The sequence below is a fragment of the Chrysemys picta genome, chromosome 10, assembly GCF_011386835.1.
Source record: "Chrysemys picta bellii isolate R12L10 chromosome 10, ASM1138683v2, whole genome shotgun sequence".
In the NCBI taxonomy this organism is placed as follows: Eukaryota; Metazoa; Chordata; order Testudines; family Emydidae; genus Chrysemys; species Chrysemys picta.
In genome coordinates this window covers 75,663,279-75,689,627 of record NC_088800.1, presented here as the reverse complement: position 1 = coordinate 75,689,627, position 26,349 = coordinate 75,663,279, and the positions used below count along the sequence as shown (strand labels likewise).

Below are 26,349 nucleotides of genomic sequence, written 5' to 3'. Positions count from 1 at the left end.
AAGCACTGGAGTGGTCTGTCTGCAGATTAGGTAAAACAGTACTACATCAGTTCGTGTTTGCAGGATTATCTTCATAATTATAAAGGAGTTTACTTTAAAGCCTCCATGCTTGCCAAGGAAGGTTTCCTATTCACTGCTGGTGAATGGAATTTTTCAAGCCCTAGTTTACTTGTATTTTTTCTTACTTCAGTAAGGTCTTTAAAGCTCATCATAAGTCTTCTCAGATAAAATATAATGGTTGTAAAAATGTATTAACAGTGAGGTTGACCATCTGCAGTAAGTGCTTCCTCAGATGGGGGGAAATACATTACAGGTGTTAAACCCAGAAATGCTTTGACCAAAATAGTTCGTTTCTCTGCCTAATTCTCTTTCCTGTCAAGAAACTGCTTAATTTTCAAACTTAATTCCAAAAATTGAATGCATCCTTTCTTAATGACTCTCATTTCCAGCAAAATATAATTTGGCATAAATGAATTTTCTTGGCAATTTCTTACAGTATATTGAATGTAGTCATTAGATACGTTTGCTAGTTGACTTCCATATTGCATCTGCTTTATATACTGCCCAATAAGGGTAAAGTCACAAAAGACGTAGGTGCTTACCTGCCACTTTAGAAACCTAAATCCCAGAATTAGGCACCTCTGGGATTCACAAAAATTCTGCTCAGCTGCTACATAACCCTAAAATCACTCATTGCCTGAATTTTTTCAAAGTTCCCTCTGCACATTCTTGCTGCAGCCCCACGCCTAAGCCCCAGAGCGGTGTATGAACTGGAGGAAGATAGGCATTCCTCCAGCTAGCTTCCTTCAGTGCCCGATTCGGTATGCATTCTCAGACCTCGCATACCAGATCGGGCCCCTGTAGCTCAGAGTACACAAAATGGGGAGGGGTCAGAGGGAGAGGAGGCCCTCCCTCATAATTTTTAGCTAAGCGGTTAGGGTACTTTCCTGGGATGTGGGAGACCCCTGGTTCAAGTCTCCCCTGCACCTGCAATGGAGAAGGGATTTGGACAGGGATCTGCCACCTCTCAAATGAGTACCCTAGCCACTGGACTTTGAGACTCAGTCTTTTCTGTTGAAACCGTTCCACTGTGGGTATTTAAGGAAAGACTCATTGGACCAGAGAGAGAAAGCAAGCGTGAAGATGGCTCTGGAGGGTGGTAGTTGGAGCACTCAGATGGGAGGTGGGAGACCCAGGATCCAGCTCTGCTGCGCCAAATGATTTTTTTTAATTGAAAAAGTGAAAAGACCTTTATTAAACATGCAAGAGCTCAGAGAGAGGTGCAGAAACGGAAGAAATATGCAGCATGAGGCCAACCTAGATTAGGACTGATCCTGCAAATTACTGGGCACCTCAATTCCCATTGAAGTTGTGGGTGCTGAGCACCTCATAGGATCACCTGTGTCTAGTCAGACAACATGAAGAAAACATCGGATACTTTCCTTTTTTCAAGTCACTATAAAAACAGAGTAATAAAACTGACTGGAATACCCTTCTCCAAGATAACAAGCATTATTATCAGTGCATTATTATCATCACTATAACTCAGGAAAATGCTTAAAGTCAGTTAACATTACAGATTGATGTCATATGCAAAACCTACCAAAATATCCTAGCTATTGGTTATTATTCCTTGATGCTAGATTTTATAGATCAGTCCAATTTCATTCACATGAGATCTCATTCGGGTTTTTATTTATGATGCCTATTCAAGATGCATGGAGCACAACTGTTACATCTTAGTCTCCAGAGTTGATACACTACAGGCCCTCCACACCTTTGGTCGTGAAGGTTTTTCGCAGGTCAGGTATTGTAGACCAGATTGTTTTCTATTTATTCTAGCACACACCTTTTATCCCCACCCACCTTTCTCCACTCAAATTAGTTTTGCTCTTGACATGAGAGAAACACAATGGGATTTATGCATGATTTCATATCTTTTTGTCACAAAAGATGAGACAAACTTTTAAAGAATGAACAATTCTCTCTGGCTCCTGGGAAGTGTGAAGACTTCTCAGCCAAAACCCAAACATTGAAAATATAGTGGAGAGCAGTTTCCTAGCTGCAGGGAAGAGTCTAGGCTAGTCGAACAAAGCCAAATTAAAATGTAAAATGCAGTTGACAATGATTATTAATTGGTTAGCTCCAGGGAGCCATCATGACCTCCCGGCCAAAGTTAAAATAACAAGACATGTTTTTTAAAAATAAAACAAGATGCTTAATAAAATTAGACTCCCACTTCACACATTCATTATTAATATGATGATGCCAAAAAGTAAAAGTTGTTTCTTTTAGATGAATAAAATGAAATTGGAATGGGAGCCATCGCAGGAAGCAGTAATTGGTTAATCGGTTTCCCCAAGCATAAATTGCTGGGGCAGAAATCTAATCTCAGCTGCACCATGCCTATCACAGCATATTAGGGAGAAAAATTGATGCTGTCCTGAACACTCATGCCCCAGTACAGTAGAAGATTTTGCCAGGTATGTGGCATTGCATGAAATGGTAAGATCTGAGAGAGGGCTCTCAGATATCAGGTACATTTAGATTATTCTTTATTGGCAATTGTGTTTGTCAGCTTTAAGAAATCTGTCTTTACAAACAGTAGGGTGAATTACTGATCTCCAAGTGGAGTCTAAGTTATTAGTTATGAACGATAAAAGCCTAAATGGCTTAGAACTGGTCTACCTGAGGAGTCACCTCTCTCCTCATTCCATATTGCCACAGCTGCAGTCAGTAGGGAGAATCTGAATCCCCCCTCATTATCTAAGAGATGGGATGGATGGCAGGTCGCTCTCTGTGAAGGCCCTGAGACTCAGGAGCTTGCTTCCACCCTTAGTCCAAAATACCCCAAATTTGGTGCTCTTTTAGGCATGGTGTAAAAGCCATCTGTTCGACTGGGTTTTTGGAGAGGGCTGAGAGCATGCTTCCCATAATGATGAAGGGGGTAGAAAGGAGTTTCTGTAAGTGTGAAAGGGAGTCACTTCTGTAAAGTGATTCTATAATGCTGCTGGGATTTATTGTGATGTTAGGGTGTCTAGAGCCTTGGATAGACTTTTTTAATTGTTTCTATGCACTTTGTTTATCTAGATTTTAAAATATCTCCAGTTATCTATCAACAATTAGAATAGTAACCGTGGACCTATTCAAAAAACAAAAATCCCAGAAACTTCAGAGCTGCCCAAGTGTCTAAGGATTGTATCAGTGTTGATAAATATCAGTTCTCCTACCTATTCCCAGAAGAAATCACTCATATCAAGGGTTAGAGGCTGGAACTGGAGATGAGGAGTACTTTGTAGCTTGTTGGCAATAAAAGTCGGATAGCTCGTTACTAAGGTGAGAATAGTGCCGTAATACACAAACCAAAGCTATATTAAAAACATCTGGTCAAGATGAAACACTAAATTTTCAACAGTGTTGTTGATTAAGGGCTCAGCTGGGTGACACACCTCTTTATGGTGCCAGCTGCACCCTACCTATTGCTGTCAAATAGCTCAGAGGGAGATGATGATAAACTTCCAGTGAAATCTATCAAGCCATAAATTGATACTTTGGCATCCTAGCTACATCAAAGCAAAATCACTCATCCAGAGCTTCAGAGTCCAAATTCTTCTCCAAGTTGTTCATTCCTGTTTCCCTTCTCAGGAAGTTTCATTGATGAATTTTCATCCTCGAGTTTAATGTTTTTTCTTCTGACAACACTTTCAGGTTCACTAGGCACAAAAACATGACCTCAGTATTTCCTAAGCAAAAGTTATAATTGGTTGATATTCTTAACCATTGCACGTTTTTCTGCTCAAAGTAGCAAGGCTCAGATGACTATATATTTTATCTTTTAATGAATATTTGACTTATTCATAACAGCTTCTAGTAGATTCTCTCATTCTCCCCTCCACTATTCCCACCCTACACACTCTCTAACTATAATCACTTCAAGTCCGATCCTGCACCACTGAAATCATGGGAAATGTAAAACTGATATAATTTGAGTAAGATCAGGACTTTCGGATATACCTCTACCTTTACCCACTCTGGTACATGTCCTTTTACCGGTTTGCAGAAATACCCAGTGAAATTGGTCATATTCCAGACTGATGGGAATCTCTTGACCTTCTGATTGGAAAATCACTAGTTGTCAAACTATTGTTCTCACAGATGGTGATTGTAATCTTATCAGATTATAAGAGCTGCTCAGATCCCTCCATTTGACTGGCAAATTTTGTAGACATCTTAAATCTGTCTTCCAGAGAGTACTAGGTAACATCTTGTCCAATGTAATACTTAGGGCTAAATCCACAAAGGGACTTTAGGCACAATCTTGTAATGCCCAACATTTAGGCACCCTGCCACCCAGTGGAATTCACGGCCCTGAGTTAGGTGCCCAGGCTCCCTATATAATGAGGGTGAGATAGGCACCTAAAAATAGGATTCACAGAAGCCAGCAAGCTGAATGGAGAACTGCTTAAACTAACCAATAGGAAATGCCGAGAAGAGGCAAGGATCTAAGCTTCACCCCTCAAAGGGACTTTGGTGCCTTTCTCTGGCCCAGACTCTGTTCAGGATTGACAGCCATGAACCCTCCTGGAGTTAGGTGCTTAAACCAGGTCAGCCCTTCCTCATGAAAAAATGCAGGAAAAGGTGCTGGTGCCCCCCTGGCCCCTTATACACAATAGCCCAGTTGTTAGGGCAGGATAAGGAAGATCCAGATTCAAATCCCCACTTGATTTGGAGCAGGGACTTGAACCCACTAGTGGTGCGGGGGAGGAGACGACACCTAGTTTGAGAAACCTACCAGAGCTTAGGTTCCAAGCAGCTCAGCGGAATCACACTTTTGTGTGAGCCCATTGACAGAAGTTTTCGCGCCATGGTAACTTTACCAGTGGAAACTTAAATTCGCACAGAATTAGCAGCAGAGACTTTACCAGTGGAAAATTAAGTTCCCACAGCAGCTGGGCAGAGGTTTTGAGGATCTAAATTTTGGACTTTGCCACTAAAGTGGCAGTTAAGTGCCTAAGTCCTTTTGTGGATATAGCCCTGTCAAGGCTGGATCCCCACTTTGAATTTTAGGGTACAAATGTAGGGGCCTGCATGAAAACTTCTAAGCTTAACTACCAGCTTAGCTCTGGTTCCGCTGCCACCATTTCAATGGATTCCCTTCCTGGGAAGCCTTGAAAAACCTTCACCAATTCCCTGGTGAGTACAGATCCAAACCCCTTGGATCTTAAAACAAGGAGAAATTAACCATCCCCCCTCCTTCCTCCCACCAACTCCTGGTGAACACAGATCTAATCCCCTTGGGATCTAAAACAAGGAGAAATTAACCATCCCCCCTCCTTCCTCCCACCAACTCCTGGTGAATCAAGATCCAAACCCCTTGGATCTTAAAAACAAGGAAAAATCAATCAGGTTCTTAAAAAGAAGGCTTTTAATTAAAGAAAAAAAGTAAAAATCATCTCTGTAAAATCAGTATGGAAATTAACCTTACAGGGTAATCAAACTTAAAGAGCTCAGAGGACTCCCCTCTAGTCTTAGGTTCAAAGTACAGCAAACAAAGATAAACACTCTAGTAAAAGGTACATTTACAAGTTGAGAAAAACAAAGGAAAACTAACACGCCTTGCCTGGCTATTTACTTACAAGTTTGAAATAGGAGAGACTTGTTTAGAAAGATGTGGATAACCTGGATTGATGTCTGGTCCCTCTCAGTCCCCAGAACGAACACAGTCCCAAACAAAGAACACAAACAGCCTTCCCCCCCCCCCCCCCAAGATTTTAAAGTATCTTGTCCCCTTATTGGTCCTTTAGGTCAGATGCCAGCCAGGTTACCTGAGCTTCTTAACCCTTTACAGGGAAAAGGATTTTGGAGTCTCTGGCCAGGAGGGATTTTATAGTACTGTACACAGGACAGCTGTTACCCTTCCCTTTATAGTTATGACAAGCCCTAAAGCCTAAAAGAGACCACACCATCTTGATTTAAAAATTATTGAAGTGGAGAAATGAAGGAAGAAATGTTATATTTGAGCACCTGGAGTCAGTCCAGACCAGTACAGTATGTGGTTTAAAACAAATTATTTTCAGTTTTGTTCTTATGTGCAAAGCTGCTACATCATTCCTCCTCTGGATCCGAAACTAACTAGGGGGAAAAAAAGGCTAACAAAAGTTTTAGAACATAAAGTGAAACCAACCCCCCCAAAAACCCCTGATCAGTTAGAAACTGCCAAAAGAAGCAATCAGTCCCAGACAAGCTAGGTATCAGACCCCATCAGGAGTATTTTAATACAGGAATCAGACAGTTTGTGACATTGTGGTAATATGTGGGGGAAGGAGAGAGGGTGGAAAAAGAAAACGAGACCTTATTATGCTTTTCCTGAGGCTGGTAATGTATCCTTCATCTGATCATTATAAAGTATTTGTATAAATGAGACATTACTGGCAGCATTTGTAAATGATCTTGCCTGCAGTTGGCTTTTTGAGTTATATTCATGCCAACAAAGGGGCCCCCTTCCTTCCTCACTCACACACATCCCCCAAGATGTTCTTCATGGGAGGGAAAGAATGTTAGTTATTTTCTTCTCTTCTCTCCCATTACTGTACACGCTGTCACTGCTGTTCTTGGCCATCAGGATGATCAGAATTATGTGTCGAAAAAGATTGACATCTGGACAGAAAGACTTCAGCACATCACCCAGGTAGTACATGGCAGCATATTCATCCCAGGATGCAGATAAGACAGGCAAAATTCTGAAGGGCTTTTGTGGAATAAAAGAGAATACATTGGGAAGGAAGAAAATGGATTATACTTTTTTCTTGTGAGGCTGTTCTACTCCCATCTTTTCTCCTGTTCATATATGTAGGCAAAGTACATTGACAGTGTGTTAGAAATCATACAAATCGCCTTTGGTCTTGGATGCCTACCAGCTAGCTGACTCTTCTTGGTTGCTACAGGAAGGAACACATTAAGTTCTCAACATCACTACACCACTAGCTACGTTTTTAGAGTCAAAACATAACATTTTGCAGTCTCACTAATACCAGTAACTTAATAGCTGCACCATAAAGGGATCTATTCAAAATCAACTACAAATCTTGCCAGTATAATGCTGCTTGCGGCATCTTGAATGAAAAGTAACAAAAAATACTAGAAGAGGCAGCGTGGTCCAATAGGCAGGGTATTAACTCAGACTCAGGAGACATGGGTTCTATTATTGGTTCTGTCACTGACCTGCTGTGATTTTTGAGTCCTCATGTCAAGTTTCTGGGCCAGTTTCCTTTCCCGCCCTTGATCTGTCTTATCTATTTAGACTATAAGTTCTTCAAGGTAAAGATTGTCTCTCACTGTTTATTTGTACAGTGCCTAGAACAATGGGCCCCAGTCTTGGCTGGAGTTCCTAGATGCAACTGTAATACAAAGAATTAATAATACTAGTAGAACCCCATTTATCCGACCCTTCATTATCTGGCTCTCCATATTAACCAAACAACCAGCGCACACAGGTCCAAAAGTAGGCGATCGCTCCTGTGGCTGCTAGATGGCTCTGCAGCCTCGCACTTTCCCGCTCTCCAGATTATCCAAATTTTTGATGATCCGGGTTTGGTTGATGCACATTTTAGCTTTATACAGACATCATCATGTCCTTTGCTTCAAGGTATTTCAGGATCTTTTTTTTACTTTATAATGTTTTCTGTAACATTCTGGGTCTTAGTTCAGTCTGCTGTGCAGGTACCGCCTGCCCTTTTACTAGACACCAGGGCAGAAATGAGATATTAAAAGAAGCACTTTTGATATTGTTGTTTCCTTTTTTCACTGTGCTGTTTACCTTGCTGCCAAAAAAAAAAAAAAGTGTCCGTAACCTTTTTTTCCCCCTGCACAGATCTCTAGCCAGTATTCTGTGTCTGAACCAGATGGAAGAACATATTAAAAGTTGCTTTTAAAACCACGGATAGAGCAGTGTTGCCAGTATAGCTGTTCTGCCAAAAACATGGTATTGATTCTAGGATCTGTTGACAATTTCAAAAAATTCTCTTCTGGCAAGAGAGCCCAACAGTGACATTTTTTCTTTCAATCATCCAAACAATATGGAGAAACCTTATCTGGGACATAATTTAATATATCCATCTATTTTTGCAAACATTGGATTTGAGAATAGCAATGTAAGCACATTCACTTTCCCAAAAATGGCCAAAAAAAAAAAAAAAGAATCATTCCGAATGTAAGAAAAATTACTAGTACAATAAATAAATTTGACGCATTTGTGTCTGTTCTTCTACCTCACCTATGTGATTCCTACATTTTCAAAGTGTTGTCTAGGATTTTACAACATGGCCCTTGTGACATTTTGGGGTCCACCCAGCAGGCCAGTGTGAGGTTTGGTCACCATCAGCCTTGTAACCCTGGGTGTCTTGTGGCTGTGCAGCTTTGGACCAGAGCTCTGACCCAAACAGCCTGCCAGCAACCCACAAGCCTCACCGTGGCTTTGCCCAACCTGGTTACTCCTTGCAATCTGACCTTAGTACCCTTCCAGCCCCAAGTTCATCCCCAAATCATCCTACTTCAGGGACTAGTCCCTCTGACTGGACCCTCACACAAAACATTCCAACCTGTTACCTTTCTCAAAGTACATGCTTCACTGAACTTACACGGCATTGATTATTTATAATGAAAGCAAAACAAGTGTATTAACAAAAGAGCATGGATTAAGTGATACCAAGTAAAACAGATAAAGGTAGAAATGGTTACAAGGAAATAAAAGTGAAAACCCACCTCTAAAAGTCTAAAACTTAATCTAGCAAAATAGTCTGTTCAAGATGGTTTCTCTCACCCTCAGTCTCCTTTCCAGCTTTTACTGGCCAGGACCCATCACAGACATCAGATTGCTTGGTTTCGTTGTCTCCTAAGGTGAAGGATAAAGATGGAGTCTCTCTCTCTTCTTTATATCCCCAAAAGGATTGCCTTTGTCTTACAAGTCAGAGAGACCTCCTGGGGATTCAGTCTCCCGTGTCTCTCTGTGATACAGGAGCTGTGTTAGTTCTCTGTCTCTTGGGTTCAGGATCAGGATAACCACGGCTGGTTTAGGTCAATAGCTTTGATTTCGGCTAATATGTAAATTGAGGTAAATCCACATTGGTCTAGGACAGACCTGTTTATTACATTTACCTAGGCTAGGCTGTTTTGTCTTAAACATGTTCTAGTAACATCACACAGAGGAAATTCATAATTTCACATATAATATTAACACATGCATTTTACAATGACATTAATAGCCAGTATGGTATTGGCTTTTATATGATACCTTACATAATACTTTTTGGATAAATACCATGACAACAGTGTTGTATGTAGTGAGTTGGTTTGGTCTGATGAGAGACAGTGACCCCTATGCCAGTGGGCACTAGTGGCTCTTAGGGCGCAGTCCTCCACTCAGTTCTTTGAAAATGTATCCATACTTTACATTTTGAATTTATTTTTCAAACATGGCAAACTTGCCTAACGTCAACTCAAAGCTGAACATTCACTGAGATTTCTTCTTATCCCACAGACAATTCCAGCTCCCTCACCCACTTTGCAGAATCTACACTTCCACAAGCATCTCCTGTCCCTCTCACCCTTCCCCAAGAAGGAGCTGCTCCAGAAGGTGCTGCTCTTTGTGATCTGGATACAGGTGGCTTGGTGCTAGAAGTATAAATCATTAAGAAACCAACTATTGAGAATCAAGAGACTTTTCACAGTCATGGGGAAGACTCTGAAAGTAGTTGAACACAAAATAAATGACCAAACTATAAATAAATAGGACACAAGTATTTTTCCCTTAAATGCTTTCAACATGATGTGGCCTGAGAAAAGGTTAGCAGTGCTAAATGCGCTATATACAGTACAGGGGCAGGGACTGCTCATTCAATTAGGGCTGGTCCACACTAACCCCCCCCACTGCGAACTAAGATACGCAACTTCAGCTATGTGAATAACGTAGCTGAAGTCAAAGTATCTTAGTTCGAACTTACCGCGGGTCCAAACGCGGCAGGCAGGCTCCCCCGTCGACTCCGCGTACTCCTCTCGCGGAGCAGGAGTACCAGCGTCGACGGCGAGCACTTCTGGGATCGATCTGGGATCAATTTATCACGTCTAGACAAGACACGATAAATCAATCCCAGAAGATCGATTGCTTACCGCCGGACCCGGAGATAAGTATAGACGTACCCTTAGTCCAAGTACTGTATTGTAAAAGCCAATCCACATCGAAATGCCTCTTCTTCCACAAAAAATAAACTTGCCCCAAACTCCTCATACCTCCATGCCACCTTCGACAAGCACAGCCAAGCTCTCCAGCTTCCTAGGACTTTCCTGCCACATACGGCTGACCCATTGGCCTGATGGTTACTGTGGTGCAGTAACTCTTTCTATAATTTACCTGCTGAATTGGTCTTGACATGCACACATGCTACCCGCCTTCCAAGCGAATGCAATAAGATAGAAGCTTAAGGACACACAAATGTGTGGGTATCATTTATATTCTTATACTGTATTGTAAACTATTGGTTTGTACAAGTCGCTTTGAAGTGCCAAATGTCTGAGTAAGGATTTAGGTATTTTTAATTAAGTTCTTTATAGAAAATATATTTGTGCTTAACTAGGTTAACTCCTTTGCCTTCTAAACAAACAGACTGTGTTCTCCCTACCAGCTGGAAAAGCTCAGATTTGGCAAAACAAAATAGGCAAAATGTCAAGGTAAATCCCAAAAGGAAAGCAGACAATATTTGTTTAAAATGATAAAAAGATTTACATATGGGGTCTGAAAAATCTTGGTCATCAGAATTTCAATTGGCTTGTTTAAAAGACCAAAACAGCAAATCAATTCAGTTTCTGTCTTGAAAATCAACAAAATATTACGTTGATCTTCTATTTAACACTAACAAGTTTTGGGGTTTGTTTCTGTTTTTTCTTCTGTATGTCTAAGTTATGGCCTCCATCACGTAGTGTCTGAGAGCCTCACAATCTTTGAGAATAAATCCATTAGAAGATTGCTTAAAGCCACTTCAGCCCGTGCCTGTATTCCTGGGTGTACCAGATCTTACCCTGTGTCTTTATGGTCATGAGGGGGTAGCTCTCATTTTTTCTATTTCCTTGAGCTTTGTCTTTTTAGACCTGTCCATAGTACAGCCTTGTCACATAGTTTGTGACATGGTTGGCTCTGAACATAGTTTGTGTTCACACCCAGTATTCTATATACTCGGTTAATAACCATGGCAGCTAATAGTATTCTGCCCTGGCCTGCAATCTAAACAGGCATGTGATTGTCTTCCTGTATCCAGTTTGCATCATTTGTTTTGCTGTGTGGCTTGGACTCTCTGACTGTGCCTGTGGAACTGGTTTTCCTTAGTCTCAGCCCTCTGCGTACTAGGACATCCCAGAGCGTGTTGTCCACACATACTGTTAGTGGCCCACTGTATTCATACCCTCTGGGTGCTATTAGAGGGCTGCCTAGATTTTCCCAGCATTTTTTAATAAACACATGGGTAAGCAGTTTAAGTGTGGATGACACATGGTTGTGTTATAAAAATTGCTGCTGTGAGTACACAACTCAGTCGTGTTTTATATAAAGTCATGAACTGACTTTAAAATCATGGTTGTACTTATAATGTGGATGGGTCCATTTCCTATGTGTCTTCTACTTTTCTCTCTTAAAGCTATGTTGAATCGTCAGTTTAAGATCCATTAAACTTCAGTCAGCTACATGTTTTTTCAGTCAGCTTGTGCTTATAAAAAGATATAAACAGTAACTATATCCAGAACAATAATTAGCAGCTGTATGATATATTAGAAAATTTGCCCTAAGCATAATGGGGACAATATTTACATGTACATATTTCCATCTAGTGCCATAACTTCTTATATTAGATCTGGACATTGTGCTGGATATAGCTACTTCTAAAGACCCCCAAAAAAGGGAGTGATTGTCTGTAAAGAGGGTTTATTATTAAGTGTAGTGTAGTTAATCTTATTTATACTAGATTTTAAATCACTCAAGATAAAAAGGCTGCATTAGTGCTGTAATATGTCAAGAAAGCCTGAAGTCCTTTAACAAAATCTCTGCATGTGACTAGGGTAATCTGCATGTGGCTTGTTGTATTACATTGTATGGAAAGAGTTTAACCTTTATTTGTACTTTAAAGGTAGGTCAACCCAAAAAATATTGAATGTATAAATATCTAATTCTAACAGAGTTCTGCCACACTCTGCACTTCACGAAGTGATACTTTTGTAGATTTTAATGATCTCACAGTGATATTCTTGTCATTTATCAGTTTTTCCCCCTCATTCAGCCATCTGTATTAATGAAATATTTATGCCGAGTATACTAAAAGCTTATAGGTGGAGGGGTGGGGTTCATTATGTGGAACAACCACACAAATTCTGTTATGAAAATTATATTAACTCTGTATCCATGATTATGGGTTCTTGGGCTCAGAGTGGGACCAGAGTTTGGCATGCAACGAAGTTGGGAGAATGAGGGCAACCAGTACAATCAAGCCAAGAGCACTAGTTAAAAAATGTAGAATTGTTTTCTGAAAATGTGAATGCACCAATAACCCATATGTGGGAAAACATGACTGACATATCATGCAATTTCTTTAAATGACAGCTGACTTTGATCATGACCATAATAGTGCAGAGGGTGGACTAGATTAGAATGAACTGTTCGTGAAGAGTTTGTCCAGTGTAATAGGCACAGATATGGTTTCCATCAACATCATGAATAAACCACATACTATTTTTTTTTTAAAGAACAAACACACTTTGGTTAATCAATTGATGTAAAACTATCTATTTTTCCATGAGTGCCAGTTTCCCCTTTTGCAGCCATTGCATCTGTTTGGATGCATAGAGAATTTGCCTACAAATGAATGCAAAGTACCAGTGAAGAATGTTGAATTTTATTCCCTTCTCCTTCAGTGTTAATTTTTTATTCTCCACAAAACTGATACTGGTGCTAGCCATTCTTTTTACAGCAAGCATCCTTGCTGGGTGGTTAAACAACACAAACAGTTGAATCATGATTAACTGAAGCTTTTTGATGTCTTTGTTTTTCATTTTTGTATTTGATTCCATAACTTTTGGATCTTAGCTTATGTCAGTGTTCATGCTTTTTCAGTTTCAGTCTAATATCTGTTCTCTAATATTTGATACTTTAACTGCAATATCCCGTAGTAGACTTCTGGATTGACTTTCTTAATTTGCAGATTTACCTTTAATTGATGGTATAAAATATAGTGCATTGGATTGTTAACCATTTGTCTTATTTTTCAATTTATTATCATTTGTTTGCTTTTTACCTTGCCTTTTTTATGGCAGATTTCCATTTAATTTACCAATGAAAACTCTGAAAGGAACTACAGGCTTCTCTTCCCCCCCACCCCCACCCCTTCCCCTTCCCCTTCTGAGTTTGGAAACTTCTGAAGTTAAAAAGGAGCTTATTTTGTACACTTGTATGTTTCTACAGAAGCTCTCATGAAACCCTCCTGGACAAATTTGTGATCACTTGGTCTTTGTTTCACAGAGTTCACTGAACAATTGATTTGCCAGTGCAGAAGAAATTTAATGTGAGGGCGGTTTTGCTCTATTAGACTTGACAGTGTTTGAACAAAGTTAATACTCTTGCCCAACTGGCTTTTCAATTGATTTCTATACTCAATATTACTATGTAAAACAAATTGGAACATTAAAGGTGGACTTGCATCATACCTGTAGAGATGAGTTTTTCTTCTTCGAGTGCTTGCTCATGTCCATTCCATATTAGCTGTGTGTGCTCGCCACATGCACCGGTGCTGGAAGTTTTTACCTCAGCAGTATCTGTAGGGGAACGGCTCTGGGTGCCCTCTGGAGTGGCGCTTGCATGGCACAGTATAAGGGGCACCGCCAGCTCCCCCCACCCTCAGTTCCTTCTTGCTGCCGGTGACGGTGCTGGAATGTCTGCTGCTTCGGCTTGTGTTGTTTCGTTCTCTGTTCTTGTGAACTTTGAAATCCTGTAAAATAGTTATACATAGTTAATAGTTTCTTAGATGCCCTTAGTAGTAGTTCTCAAACTCTTTATTAGTCCCGAACGGGACTCAGCCAGGGGACGGGGCATGCCCCGGTCCCCAGGCTTTAAGCCCTGCGATCCACATACCAGCTGCCTAAGGTGCTTAGGCACAGGGCACATAAGTGACAAGTGCCGTATCTGCAAGTCCTTCAAACCTAGGATGAAGAAGGAGCACGATATCCGTCTAAGAGCGCTCCTAATGGAGTCGGCACTCACTCTGGCACTAGAGCAGCACAGTGTGCAGTGCTCCCCTGGCACCATCCATGAGCTAGCACCGGTCTCCCTCCCTAGCACCGGGGGCACTGATCGATGGACTCGAGACGTACTTCGCCAGTAGATTGGCACAGATCCTGATGCACATGCCACCCTGCAAGAACTCCGGAGAGAACTGTGGAGCAACCAGACAGCAAATTGCATGGCCTCAAGGACTCTCACACGACCCTGAAGACCCTGGGTCTCTACATCCCAGCCCCGGCACATAAGTGGTTCAGACCGCAGCAGCTGCCAGGCCAACAGAGCCAGCCTCATAAATGATCCAAGAGCTACAAGCGCCGCCCAAGCCACCCGCCTCCACCCTCTGCCCAATTGGGCTTGACCCAGAATAAGTAGGGGGCCAAACGGTCGTTTTGAGTGTGTGCCCGAGGGCGACCTACCAGACTATTCTCTGGATCCATCTTTCCCAGTGTTCTCCAACCACCTTTCCCTCTTCCTCCCTGCCTGGTTGGCTATAACCTTGGACCAATGGGTCCTCAGCACAGTGGAACAGGGTTATACCCTCCAGTTCCTTTCTACCCCCCCTTCCCACCCGCCTTCCCCATCCCTCTTCAGGGACCCCTCTTACGAGAGTCTCCTCGCGCAGAGGTAAAGGGGTTGCTACATCTCGGTGCAGTCAAAGAAATTCCTCTTGAGTATAGGAACAAGGGGTTCTATTCCCGGTACTTTTTAATCCCAAAGGCCAAGGACAGTCTATGGCCCATCCTGGATCTGCAAGACTTCAACAAGGACCTAAAGAAGCTAAAGTTCCTCATGGTTTCCCTGGCTTCTATTCTCCCCTCCCTGGATCTGGGAGACTGGTATGCCGCCCTTGACTTGAAGGACACAGTCTTCCACATAGCGATCTTTCAAGGACAGACACTTCCTCCGATTTACGGTGGGGGCCCCACCACTACCAGTTTGCAGTCCTCCCATTCGGCCTGGTGACAGCACTGAGAGTGTTTACCAAGTGCATGTCGGTGGTATTGGCTTACCTCAGGCGTCAGAGTATCCAGATCTACCCATACCTCAGTGACTGGCTCGTCAAGGGCAGCTCCAGGTCTCAAGTCCAAAGAGATGTCACGGTGCTTTAAGCCACATGCCACGATCGGGACCTGCTGGTAAATGACAAAAAGTTGACGTTAGTGCCAGTGCAGAGGATAGAGTTCATCGGAGAGGTCCTCAACTCGACCTGCGCCAAGGCGTTAGAAATAGAAATTAGAAATTAGAAATTAATGGAGATATCCCATCTCCTAGAACTGGAAGGGACCTTGAAAGGTCATCGAGTCCAGCCCCCTGCCTTCACTAGCAGGACCAAGTACTGATTTTGCCCCAGATCCCCAAGTGGCCCCCTCAAGGATTGAACTCACAACCCTGCGTTTAGCAGGCCAGTGCTCAAACCACTGAGCTATCCCTCCCCCCCCAGCGTTCCTGCTGTTGGAAAGGTTCCACACATTGATGAATCTCATCGCATAAGTCTCCGCATTCCCTCTGACTACAGCCAGGGTCTGTCTGTGCTTCCTGGGTCACATGGCAGCGTTCACTTACGTGGTCCGCCATGCCAGACTCCGGATGCAGCCCCTGCAACAATAGTCTATTCCCAGTCCCGTGACACCCTGGGAAAGATTGTTACCATTCCCCAGGCAATACTTACCTCGCTGCAGTGGTGGACTGACTGCAGGATGGTCCTGGAAGGGGTTCCCTTCGACAACCCTCCCCACTCCATTGAGTTGGTGTCGGACGCCTCGGACCTCGGCTGAGGGGCGCTTATCGGCATCGTCCAGACTCAGGGGACGTGGTCCCTGGACGAAGCGCGGTTGCACATAAGCATCAAAGAATTCCGAGCAGTCCGGTTGTTGTTCCGAGCAGTCCGGCTGGTGTGCGGAGTCTTCTTGCCCTACCTGTCGGGCAAGATGGTACAAGTCCTGCCGGACAACACAGCCTCGATGTTCTACATCAACAGGCAAGGCAGAGTGTGCTCGTCGGCTCTCTGTCAGGAGGTGCTCCGCCTCTGGGACTTCTGAATCAGCCACAAGATCCACCTGGAAGCTTGTCACCTTCCTGGCATCAGGAATACACTGGCGGACCAGCTCAGCAGGGACTTCTCCTCTCACCACGAGTGATCGCTCCATCCAGAGGTAGCCTGCATGACCTTCCAAAGGTGGGGAACTTCCCAAGTGGCCCTGTTCACTACCAGACAGAACAGGAAATGCCACCAGTTTTGTTTTTGGCAAGGACTAAGCAAAGGCTCCTTCTCCAATGCCTTCCTCCTGTTGTGGTCAGGGAGCCTGATGTACGCGTTCCTTCTGATTCCGCTCATCAGCAGGACCCTAGCAAAGATCAAGAGGCACAAGGCGCAGGTCATCATGATCGCCCCGACATGGCCTCGCCGACACTGGTTCAGCACGCTCCTGGGCCCCTGCCCAACCGACCAGACCTGCTGTCACAGGACCACAGTTGACTCTTACACCCCAACCTCAGATCCCTCCACCTCTCAGCGTGGATGCTGCATGGCTGAACCCAGAGGAGTGGATTACTTCGTGCATAAGGACCTGTTACGGCCTGGCGGGGGTTCTGCTGTCACCAATTGTCAGAGCCCATTCGATGAGAGCGCAGGTGTCTTTATCGGCCTTCCTGGTGCACATTCCTATCCAGGTTTCAGAGTAGCAGCCATGTTAGTCTGTATCTGCAAAAAGAACAGGAGTACTTGTGGCACCTTAGAGACTAACAAATTAATTTGTTAGTCTCTACGGTGCCACAAGTACTCCTGTTCTTATTCCTATCCAGGACATCTGTAGAGCCGCAACGTGGTCCTCAGTCCACACGTTCATGTCTCATTATGTCATCACTCAGCAGGCCAGGGATGATGCTGGATTCGGCAGAGCTGTGCTGCAATCTACATGTCCGTGAACTCCTACCCACCTCCAGGGGTACTACTCGGGAATCACCTAATATGGAATGGGCATGAGTAAGCACTCGAAGAAGAAAAGACAGTTACCTTTTTCATAACTGGTGTTCTTCGAGATGTGTTGCTCATGTCCATTCCACAACCCGCCCTCTTTCCCCACTGTTGGAGTTTTCTGGCAAGAAGGAACTGAGGGTAGGGAGAGCCAGCAGCGCTCCTTATACTGCACCATGCAGGCACCATTCCAGAGGGTGCCAGAGCCGGTCCCCTACGGATACTGCTGAGGGAAAAACTTCCGGCACCGGTGCATATGGCGAGCACACACACCTCATATGTAATGGACATGAGCAGCACATCTCGCAGAACACCAGTTACAGAAATGATAACTGTCTTTCTTTTTTTCAGATTAAAATCTAATAATTTTAATTTACTAGGGTTAATGTTCCCTTGTATTGGGCTACATCTGTAATAATGCTTCAGTATATTGACTAGTACTGTTTCATATTAAGATACTAGATTTTTGTGTATTATGTTGTAGAGGCAAAAAAGCAGTATGCATTTCATAGTGAGATTTGTTACTCGCTCATTATTCTACTGTTGTTTTTAGAAGAAATACCCATTTTCTCAAACGAGTTTTCTTCCCTCTTTATATTTATAGCAAAATATACCAGCTTTCAAAACACAGTCTTACTATATGCAAATTGCACACATCAGTCTGACATTTTAGCCCAGCTCAGTTTTTACATATTTAAAATGTTCGCATGTGAGGCATTCAGAGAGTATTTGCAGACGTGCATTTGTTTTGCATGCTTTTAAAATGTACTGTATTTTTCAAATATGATGCAAAGTTATCCTATGTCTTGAGCAAGGGATTGGTAGTCAGGATTCCTAGGTTCTTCGGCTTGCTCTCCCAGTGATTTGCTTGACACCTAGGGCAAGCCACTTAATCCTTCTGTACTTCCCTTTTGCCACCTGTACAATATATACTCTAACACCTAGGTCACAAGGACGTTGTGAGGCTTAGTTAATGTAATGCTGGTAAAGCACTTTGAATCATTATATAAAAGTGCTACGTGAGTGCTGAGTATTTTTATTATCCAGTATTTTATTTGAGCAATTATTTTTCTCATTTATTTTGTTACAGCTGGTCCAAAAATCCAAAAGAATGGAAGTTTCAAAAGACCAGGCAGACTTGGCTTCTTTGGCACATGTATGAGAAAGAGAAGGTTTGTACTAACATCACTTTTTATTTAGCAAAATAATATCTTAAAGCAAGTAGTTATAAATTAATTACGCCTGTTTTTTGTTCACCAAATGTTACTATGGTATCCCAACACATGTGTAATTTTTTATTTCATCTGGACAAGGAGTCAATGTATACATTTGATTCTAAAATCATCAGTGTTTAGAAATCATTTGTTACTGTAGCCTTTCAGAACAACTGGCAAGACATGTTTGCCAATCTCTGCTTTAAATCGTTTGTAGTTAATGCAGCAAGACTTAGAAGAAAGGTCATAATAGACCAGAGATGGTTTGGAATGACCTTTCTCCTGTGTATACTAGATTGTTATAATGAATGTACAAAAAGTATTATTGCATTTTGAATTCAAATGAATGATACATTTAGACCATATTTCAGCTGTATTGGTAAATCTGAACTTCTGAATGTGGAACCCAGTACTAAAATCATAGATACTCACATTTTAGGCAGCTGAAGCTGTTGCAGATACACATACGTAAGTATTTCACTGCATCAGGCCCTTAGTGAGGGTGACCACTTTGGTGAATATATTTTTATGCCTAAATTCTGCTCCCTCTTCTTTAGCCAATACGGTCTACCAAGTTCCAGTCATGAATAAAATACAAAAGAAAGCACTTTTTCTGTTCCTTCCCAAGTTCCATCTTCAGCTTCTGGTGGTGCCCAGTTAATAACTGAAGGTCCTGCAATAGGACAAAGTGGAATTCAGAGAGGAAGGTGTACTTGCTTCTGTCTATAAAGTCAGTTAGGACTGACTCTGTAAAATCCAGATGGTGGGTGACTGGTGTCATAGGTCTGGTTGAGCGCACCCTCTTAGCAGCTCCCTGGACTGTTGTGAGGGGATCCAGCCTGCTGGATCCTGTGTAATTTAAGACTCTGGAGTCTCAACAGATACCAGGCGTAACCCCAGTGTTGGAGCTGCTGGGCACCTTCTTGGAGTTCAGACCCTCTGTCCAGCACTCCAGCCTGAGATCTGAGATCTCTCCAGTCAAATTGCCTCTCCCCTGTTACCAGTTCTGACTCCTCGTGTAGTTTAAACTTGGTCTTTTCCAGAACTCCACTCAAAGGTGTGAGCCTTCTGGTTTACATCTTTGCGGGGGCCCGTGGCATGTGTAAGTGCTAAACACCTTCACAGTTATATAGTACTGTTGAACACTCAAGAGTTGATAATATTTGGTTTGCTTCTAGATAGATATTTCCATTTAATATGTTTGGCTCCTACATACCAACATTGCACTGTTGGACTGTACATGTTCAATTGATTTATTTCCTGTGGCATCAACAGCCCGCTGGAATATTGCCTCAGGCCTAATTCAGATTACATCAGGGAGATCGTCATTAAAAGAAATGCTTCTGCAAAAATTATTCTCACTTATTAACAGTGATTATTTGAATTGTGTACAACAAACTCCCTGTCCTTTGGAGCCATGGCATCATTTTGTTGAAGAAAAATAATTTTTCAACCAGACGTTCTTAAATATTGTTTTGGTGACAATCTAAACTCGGAGGAAGATGTGATATTTGCCTTATTTATTTATTTATTTTTCCTGCCAAGCCCCGTTGGCGAGCTTATGCAGCCCTGTGGAACTAACTGTAGACAAAGCAAGTCTACAAACAGCAACCATTCTCCAGATAAGGCTAGAGGCAAGGAAACTGTTTGGAAGAGAGGAAATGAAACAAAAGCCAAGATAAATGGCAGTGGAAATGGTAGACAAAACCATAAACCCATTAAGTTTGTCTACCACTATTGCATATTCAGTGGAGGGAAAAATACATAGAATACTCTCTGGTTAACATGGTTCTTACTTGGAATAAATTATATAGCTAGATTAAAGAAATGTTTCAAAGGTTTTCGTTTCCCTTTCTTTGAGGCTGAAAACTAAATGCTTTATAGTCTTAAGAACAAAGCAGCCACATGATTCTCTCCACACATACAATTTCTAAGTTTAGCATAGACTACTAATTGCCCCTTTAAGCACTTTGCTTAAATTATATAATGATAGATATAATTATACATGATGAGGTCTGACTACACAAATAAAGTCTGGTAAAAAGAAGGGTAAATTATATATGGATGTTTTGGCTAAAGTACAGAGTACACAGAGGCTGTTGAGTTCAAACATTCACTATAGAGAGAATTATTTCCATTGAAGGAATATTATCAACCTAAACCTCATATTTGTGTCTTATCTTTTTTGTCTGCTATTGTTACAAATTTACTGTAACTGAACCAGATTAGAAAACAAGAAGATTGTTTTATTTTTTCAGTATATTTACTTTATGCATTTGACAGCACTTTGTATATAGTTAGTTTCATCACTATGCCTCTGGTTAATTTCCTTTTTCATGTAGGTTTTTAACAGGAGTGTTGTAGCTGAAGAGTGATAGTTGGTTTCCCTACTGGATAAATTATAAGTCTGAATATAGACTTTGCTTTTGGTTTAGTGCTTTGTATTATCCTTCATTTACTATTACATTGTTAGAGGCTCATTTCCTCAGTTCACTGCAAATGATAGAACTTTCAGTCAGTGAAGTTACCGGGCTCAGTGATAGTGCAGAAATAACTTGTAAAGTTCATTATCTGTTAAAATTCTTTCTTCTGTAAAATGGTATTTCTCAAGTAGAATAAAAGCATACAGTTCGCTGTTAAGTAAGGCCCTGATCCTTCAAACGCCTGTGCATATGCTTCACTTTACACATATTGAGTAGTCCTGTTGAAGTCCTGTGTAAAATTAAACATGTGCATAAATGTTTGCAGAACGGGTCATTTTAGCTTCTTCTGAATCACAGGGAAAATATTTTATTAATAACAGAAATTGCTGTCCTAGAAATTCTACATACATTTAAGAAATGCTTTGTAGAAAATCAGGTTATGTGATCTTCTTGAAAATACATTACTTTATGGTTAAAAATGTGGAATAAACCAATGTCTAAAATGTCTTTATTGGATTATCAGTAATGTAAATACAACTTATTGGTTATAACAGCATTATATCCTAACTGAGGAAGCTAAAATGTAACCTGTTACTAACTAACTAATGAGAAGGGAAGAGAGAAGAGAAAAAACAGATGGGGTGCTTGGAGACAGTGACGCTGTTTCACATTAGGCATGTTTTAGTTAAATGATTCTATCAGAGTCTGATTCACTGTGATCTAAAAATGGTTTCCATATGTCTGAATTTATCTGTTGTTGTTCAAACTAAATGTTAGCCCCTCCTATGATGGTTCTGTCAACGTCACAATCTATTGTTTGACAGTGGGTGGTATCTCTTCCCAGCAGCTCAGATAATTTTGGGCATTGAGGGTGGAAAGTTGCTATTATTATACGTATTCTGAGCTGTTTGGCCAAGTCTTTTCCTCAGATATGTACATACAACTCTCATTGAATTCAGTAGAACTTGCACACACATATCCAAGGGTAGTATTTGGGCCACCGTTTTCTCCTTCAACAGCTCGTATAGGGTTGAGATGTTGGTCCGTAAGTGGAGGGATGTACTAATAGGTATTTCAGCATTTGTTGTGATTACATTTTGCTTAGAGTGTTATCCTAAAAGCTGAGCACAGAGCAAATATGTAATGATTGTCTCCCACAATGATTAGCACACTGCCAATAAATATCCCCATTTGAGTTGAGAATTGCTTGCATCTAATAACCATGTATTCCTGATAGTTGTTCGACTCAGCCCTGTATATATTCAGCCTGGTGCCATCACATGACTTTAATTGTCAGCTGAGATTTTCTCCCATCACGTAACTTACATTGTCAATTATCTCTCTTCTTAAAGGTTCCAGATGAATATTTCTCTATTTTATTGGACTATCTGGAGGGGCTTAAAGGCAGCGCGCGAGATGTAACCATGCAGAAAGCTGAAGCTCTTATGAAAGAATATGACAATTCGGATACAGAAGATCCGGACCTGTTGGAGAAGTGTGAGCGCATACGAAAAGTTTTACAGCTATTATCATGAAAGTGTGTAAACCTGGTCATTTGATTTCTAGGTTCGCCTGTCTCTATCATTGTATGGAGAACAGGTGAAATGCAACAAATAACTTCCAAAAAAATATGTAAATACATGTTTTTTCATTAAGAATTGTAATTATGATAAGATTTCATGTTTCCATTGCTCATTGTACAGTGTTTTAAAATCAATCATTAAACAGTTTATAAGGAGACTGTAATCAAAACGAACCATAGTGTTTGCCCATTATTAAACATTCTATTTTGGCTCCATCAAGTAATTTTTGCATGTCTTGGAAATGAGTGGAAACATCCGTCTCACTTTAGTTCTTCACGTATCAACATGTAATTACTATTAATCGATGAGAGGAGCTTTGTGTCTCTTAATAAAAGCAAAACAACCGACAGAAAGCCTGGAGGTTCTTTCACAAGGGGTAGTTTTAAAAGCGAATGTAAAGCACAGTGCTTTATCAGCCAGCTGTAATCTATCACTTTCAGTTTTAGCAGCATGTCATTTGGATTTGGGAAAGATCATTTTCAGTCTGTCGAACATGGGTTTATAACACATTCACTTATTAGCAATTTAAGCAAAGATCTGGAGATTGTCGGCTTTGTTCGTTTTCCTCTGGATATTGAAAGTTTTTGCGGTGCTTTATGGCAATAGCTAGGTATTCAGAAAATGTAGAGATGTGAATAGTCCAAATCAGATGTCCATTGTGAAATCACCCAATCATACCTTTAGTAAGATGCTGTCCATAACAGGAAATGCTGTGTTAGAACATTTTGTGTTCAGCCTGACAAATTACATCTTCATCTTTCTCTTGTAATTGTTTTCCAGTTGAGTTAATCTGTATTCAGTTGCTTCAACTAGGGAACATTTGTATCCTAAGAGAACGCTGAAGACCAGACTTTTATGCAAAAAACAAGGGCATTAATTACTCAAAAGTTTGAGATCTCACTTTAATAACAATACGAATTGAGTACTTGTTCCTAATCAGCACTCATGACCTGATTCTCAAAAGGTTTTGTAATTACAGCATTTGGCTGGATTTTGACAACCTACACATACATGAATTGCTGTAACTTTTGAAATATACAGCCAGTTATAAAAGCAGCTTATACATAGTGACCTCTTTAAGACAATTATTTTGGGAGCCAAAAATGTTGAGTGATCTAACATGTGCTATTCTAATATGGTAACTATTATGGAATTTAACATAATGGGTGAGCCAAGATATAAGAAAGAGAGAACAAAACAACAGAGAGTGCCTGTTAATCCCCAGAGCAGAAACAGTGAGGACACACATATTGCTTATGGACATTTTCTTACTTACCAGTTGTGCTACCTGGCTCCCTTCTCATTCTCTCGCATTTTTCCCCTTCTTGCCATATCTTCATCTCTATTGTTTTTTTTCGTTTCCTCCTTTTTTGCATTTGCCCCACTCACTTCTCATTTGTATCCTTTTTCCATTTTTTTTTTTTACTACAAGCATAGGCAGCAGCAGATTAAAATTAAATTCAAACAAAACCTAAAGAGCTTCATGCTTTCCCCCAAGATGAAGTTCAGTTGGAAGATAAAATGGCAAGCTCAAGAAGATATCCTCATCTCATACACACTGGTTTTGCTTCTTCAGATGTGCACTCTGATGTCTGCTGGTCTCAGTGTAGTTTACCATCCAAGATTATGTGAAGGCGGTAATATCACACCTCTTGTATTTAGAGTAGCATTCAGAATATTAAATCATCTGTTTTTTCTGTGCTAATGTGAAAAGGAGCCATTCCATTTGCATGAGTAGACTGTGTTGGCAAACTACCTTGAATGTATCTGAATTTAGAACATAGGTTCTCCCTTTTTCCACTTAATTCACCTGACCCTAACAGAGTCATAAGATTTCCTCCTGCCCCCATAAGGATGGGAAGTCCCTCATTTCCACCTGTTTCTTAAGAGCCCTTGCACCTTTAGATTGATGTAATTTGAAGGAATCTTGAACAGGGCCTGTCTGTAGATGAGTGGCTGCATGGCAAATTAGGTAGATGAAAGCATAGAGGCCACATGGCATGAAAGAAAGGCATGGCGGCAGGTACACAAAGTCCTGCTATACCATATCCCAAGTCACCAATCAGTGTTTAGGTGGCCTGTCTCATCTACTTTCTTCAGGAGGGTAAAGCTGGGTGGAAGCCATTTAATTATACTAATAGTCCTGCATGCATTTTGGAGTACAGTTGTCAATCAACTTGTTGTTCTACTTAATCTAATTCTATCATTGACGTGTCTCAGAGAACGCCATCATACCCATGTGCTGCCGGCTGGCCTGAGGCTGATATGTGAGCACTGTTGGCTGTCTGGAAGACGAGGAGATCCAGAGCCAACTGAATTGAGTCATTCACAATAAATAACTGAGATGAAAAGCAACTGGATGAGATGAGGTTCAGAACAGCAAGTGGTGACACAAGGGACTAACGGTCCTATATAATAAGGGCTGGGTCAATAACAGTAGGGTTGGCTCAGGGCAGAAAATATGCCCCTTTTATGATGGGGTTGACTGAATTCTACAGCCTTGCCCATTCATGCAGCCAACACCAAGGTACCATGTAGTTCAGCAGAGAAGGATGAGAAAGAACCAGAGATGAGGGGTCTTCTGTATCAGGCATGTCTTTTTTGTTGTTGTTTGTTAGATTAATCAGTGTGGCTAATTCTGAAGGCTTGGGAGAGTGGGGGAAAGTGTTTTCTAGGTTCCTCTCAAAGCCAATGGTGATGTTTGTTAGAGAAGTGATATAGCCTCGTATAAGAGCAGAAATACCCATCTCCATCAGATCCCATTCCTTCCCTTTCCCCTCTTTTACACTGGCATCTTCTAAGCCACTCCCCAATACTAGCAATTATTAGGTAAAAGGAACCTAAAACTTCATGTATTGTATTGCTACTGTATATTTGTTAGCTTAAAGTTACCAGGGCTCTTAATGCCTCAGTGTTCTAAGTTCCATCTTCGGTCTAACACTGTAATTAAAACAGGAAAGGGCAAATTGTGGTCTTTGATTCTCTTAATAATACTTTGCACTTCTACAGACCCTTTCACTGGAGAATCTCACACTGATTTATGAACAGGTCTTTCAGAAAACTTGTAGGAAAGTAGGTATATGTTGTTAGCTGCATTTTACAGATGAGAAGTCTCAGGCACAGAAGCACAGGAAGTTAAGTGCCTTAATACCTTTGAGGATCTGAACCAGAGAGCTTGATCAAGATCCCAAGGAAAGTTAGTAGTTGTTCTGGCAATAGAACCCAGGACTTCTGACTTGCCACCCCGTGAACTAACCACTAAGCCATACTCCAGCTTCTTACACAGTTCACTATTTTAAATGTTTGTTTGTTTGTTTAATACAGATAACAAGGCCTCCTCTTCGATATTTTAAGTTCTAAAATCTATATTTTCATTAAAATCTTGTAAGCAGTCTAGCCTATGGAAGGAATTTGGGTTTGTCACTTGCTTAGCTTTTTTGTCTGTATGGTCATTTTAAAATTTTCAATATTTTATAGCACTTGTAGCTTAGATACTCAGCAAATGTGTTAATATGAATTGACAAAATCACGTGTCTGCCTCTCTTTTAATCAGCCAATTGTATTGTTAATAAAAATCAAATCCAAGACTAGAAGTAATAGTTTGTACCGACTGACAAATTACATTTTCTTCTGCTTACTCTAATTGCCTTTCAACTGAGTTAATCTGCATTGTGTGGCTCTGACTAGGAGAATTTGTACACTAGGAAAATGCTGAAGTCAGGACTTCTCATGCAAAATATAAAAACATTAATTACTCAAAATTGCTTAAAGCTGGAGATGTGCCTCTAATGACAATACTAATTACTAAAAATTTGACACTGTAGAAGAGTTCTCTTTAATTTGG

The 26,349-nt window shown here is 41.1% G+C and overlaps 1 protein-coding gene and 1 long non-coding RNA gene across 10 annotated transcripts in view; one reads left to right on the top strand and one right to left on the bottom strand.

Moving 5' to 3' along the window:
- The window catches only part of C10H7orf50 (chromosome 10 C7orf50 homolog), a 196,069-nt gene extending 169,974 nt beyond the window's left edge, over window positions 1–26,095 (top strand). For all 8 annotated transcript variants that reach the window (XM_065560049.1, XM_024102365.3, XM_065560050.1 and 5 more), the window contains 2 exons: window positions 18,376–18,457; window positions 22,275–26,095. In XM_065560049.1, coding sequence (XP_065416121.1) covers window positions 18,376–18,457; window positions 22,275–22,457 — 265 coding nt within the window. In that variant the 3' untranslated portion in view covers window positions 22,458–26,095. The remainder of the gene's footprint in view (window positions 1–18,375; window positions 18,458–22,274) is intronic.
- LOC112059058 (uncharacterized) lies at window positions 1,165–13,998 on the bottom strand. 2 transcript variants are annotated; one of them, XR_002888268.3, is made up of 3 exons: window positions 13,738–13,998; window positions 8,819–8,890; window positions 1,165–3,713 (listed from the first exon to the last, which is right to left on the bottom strand). It is a non-coding gene; the product is annotated as an uncharacterized LOC112059058 (long non-coding RNA). The 2 variants fall into 2 exon arrangements; XR_002888269.3 differs by lacking the exon at window positions 1,165–3,713 and adding an exon at window positions 5,764–6,748.
- Window positions 26,096–26,349: the final 254 nt, after the last annotated feature.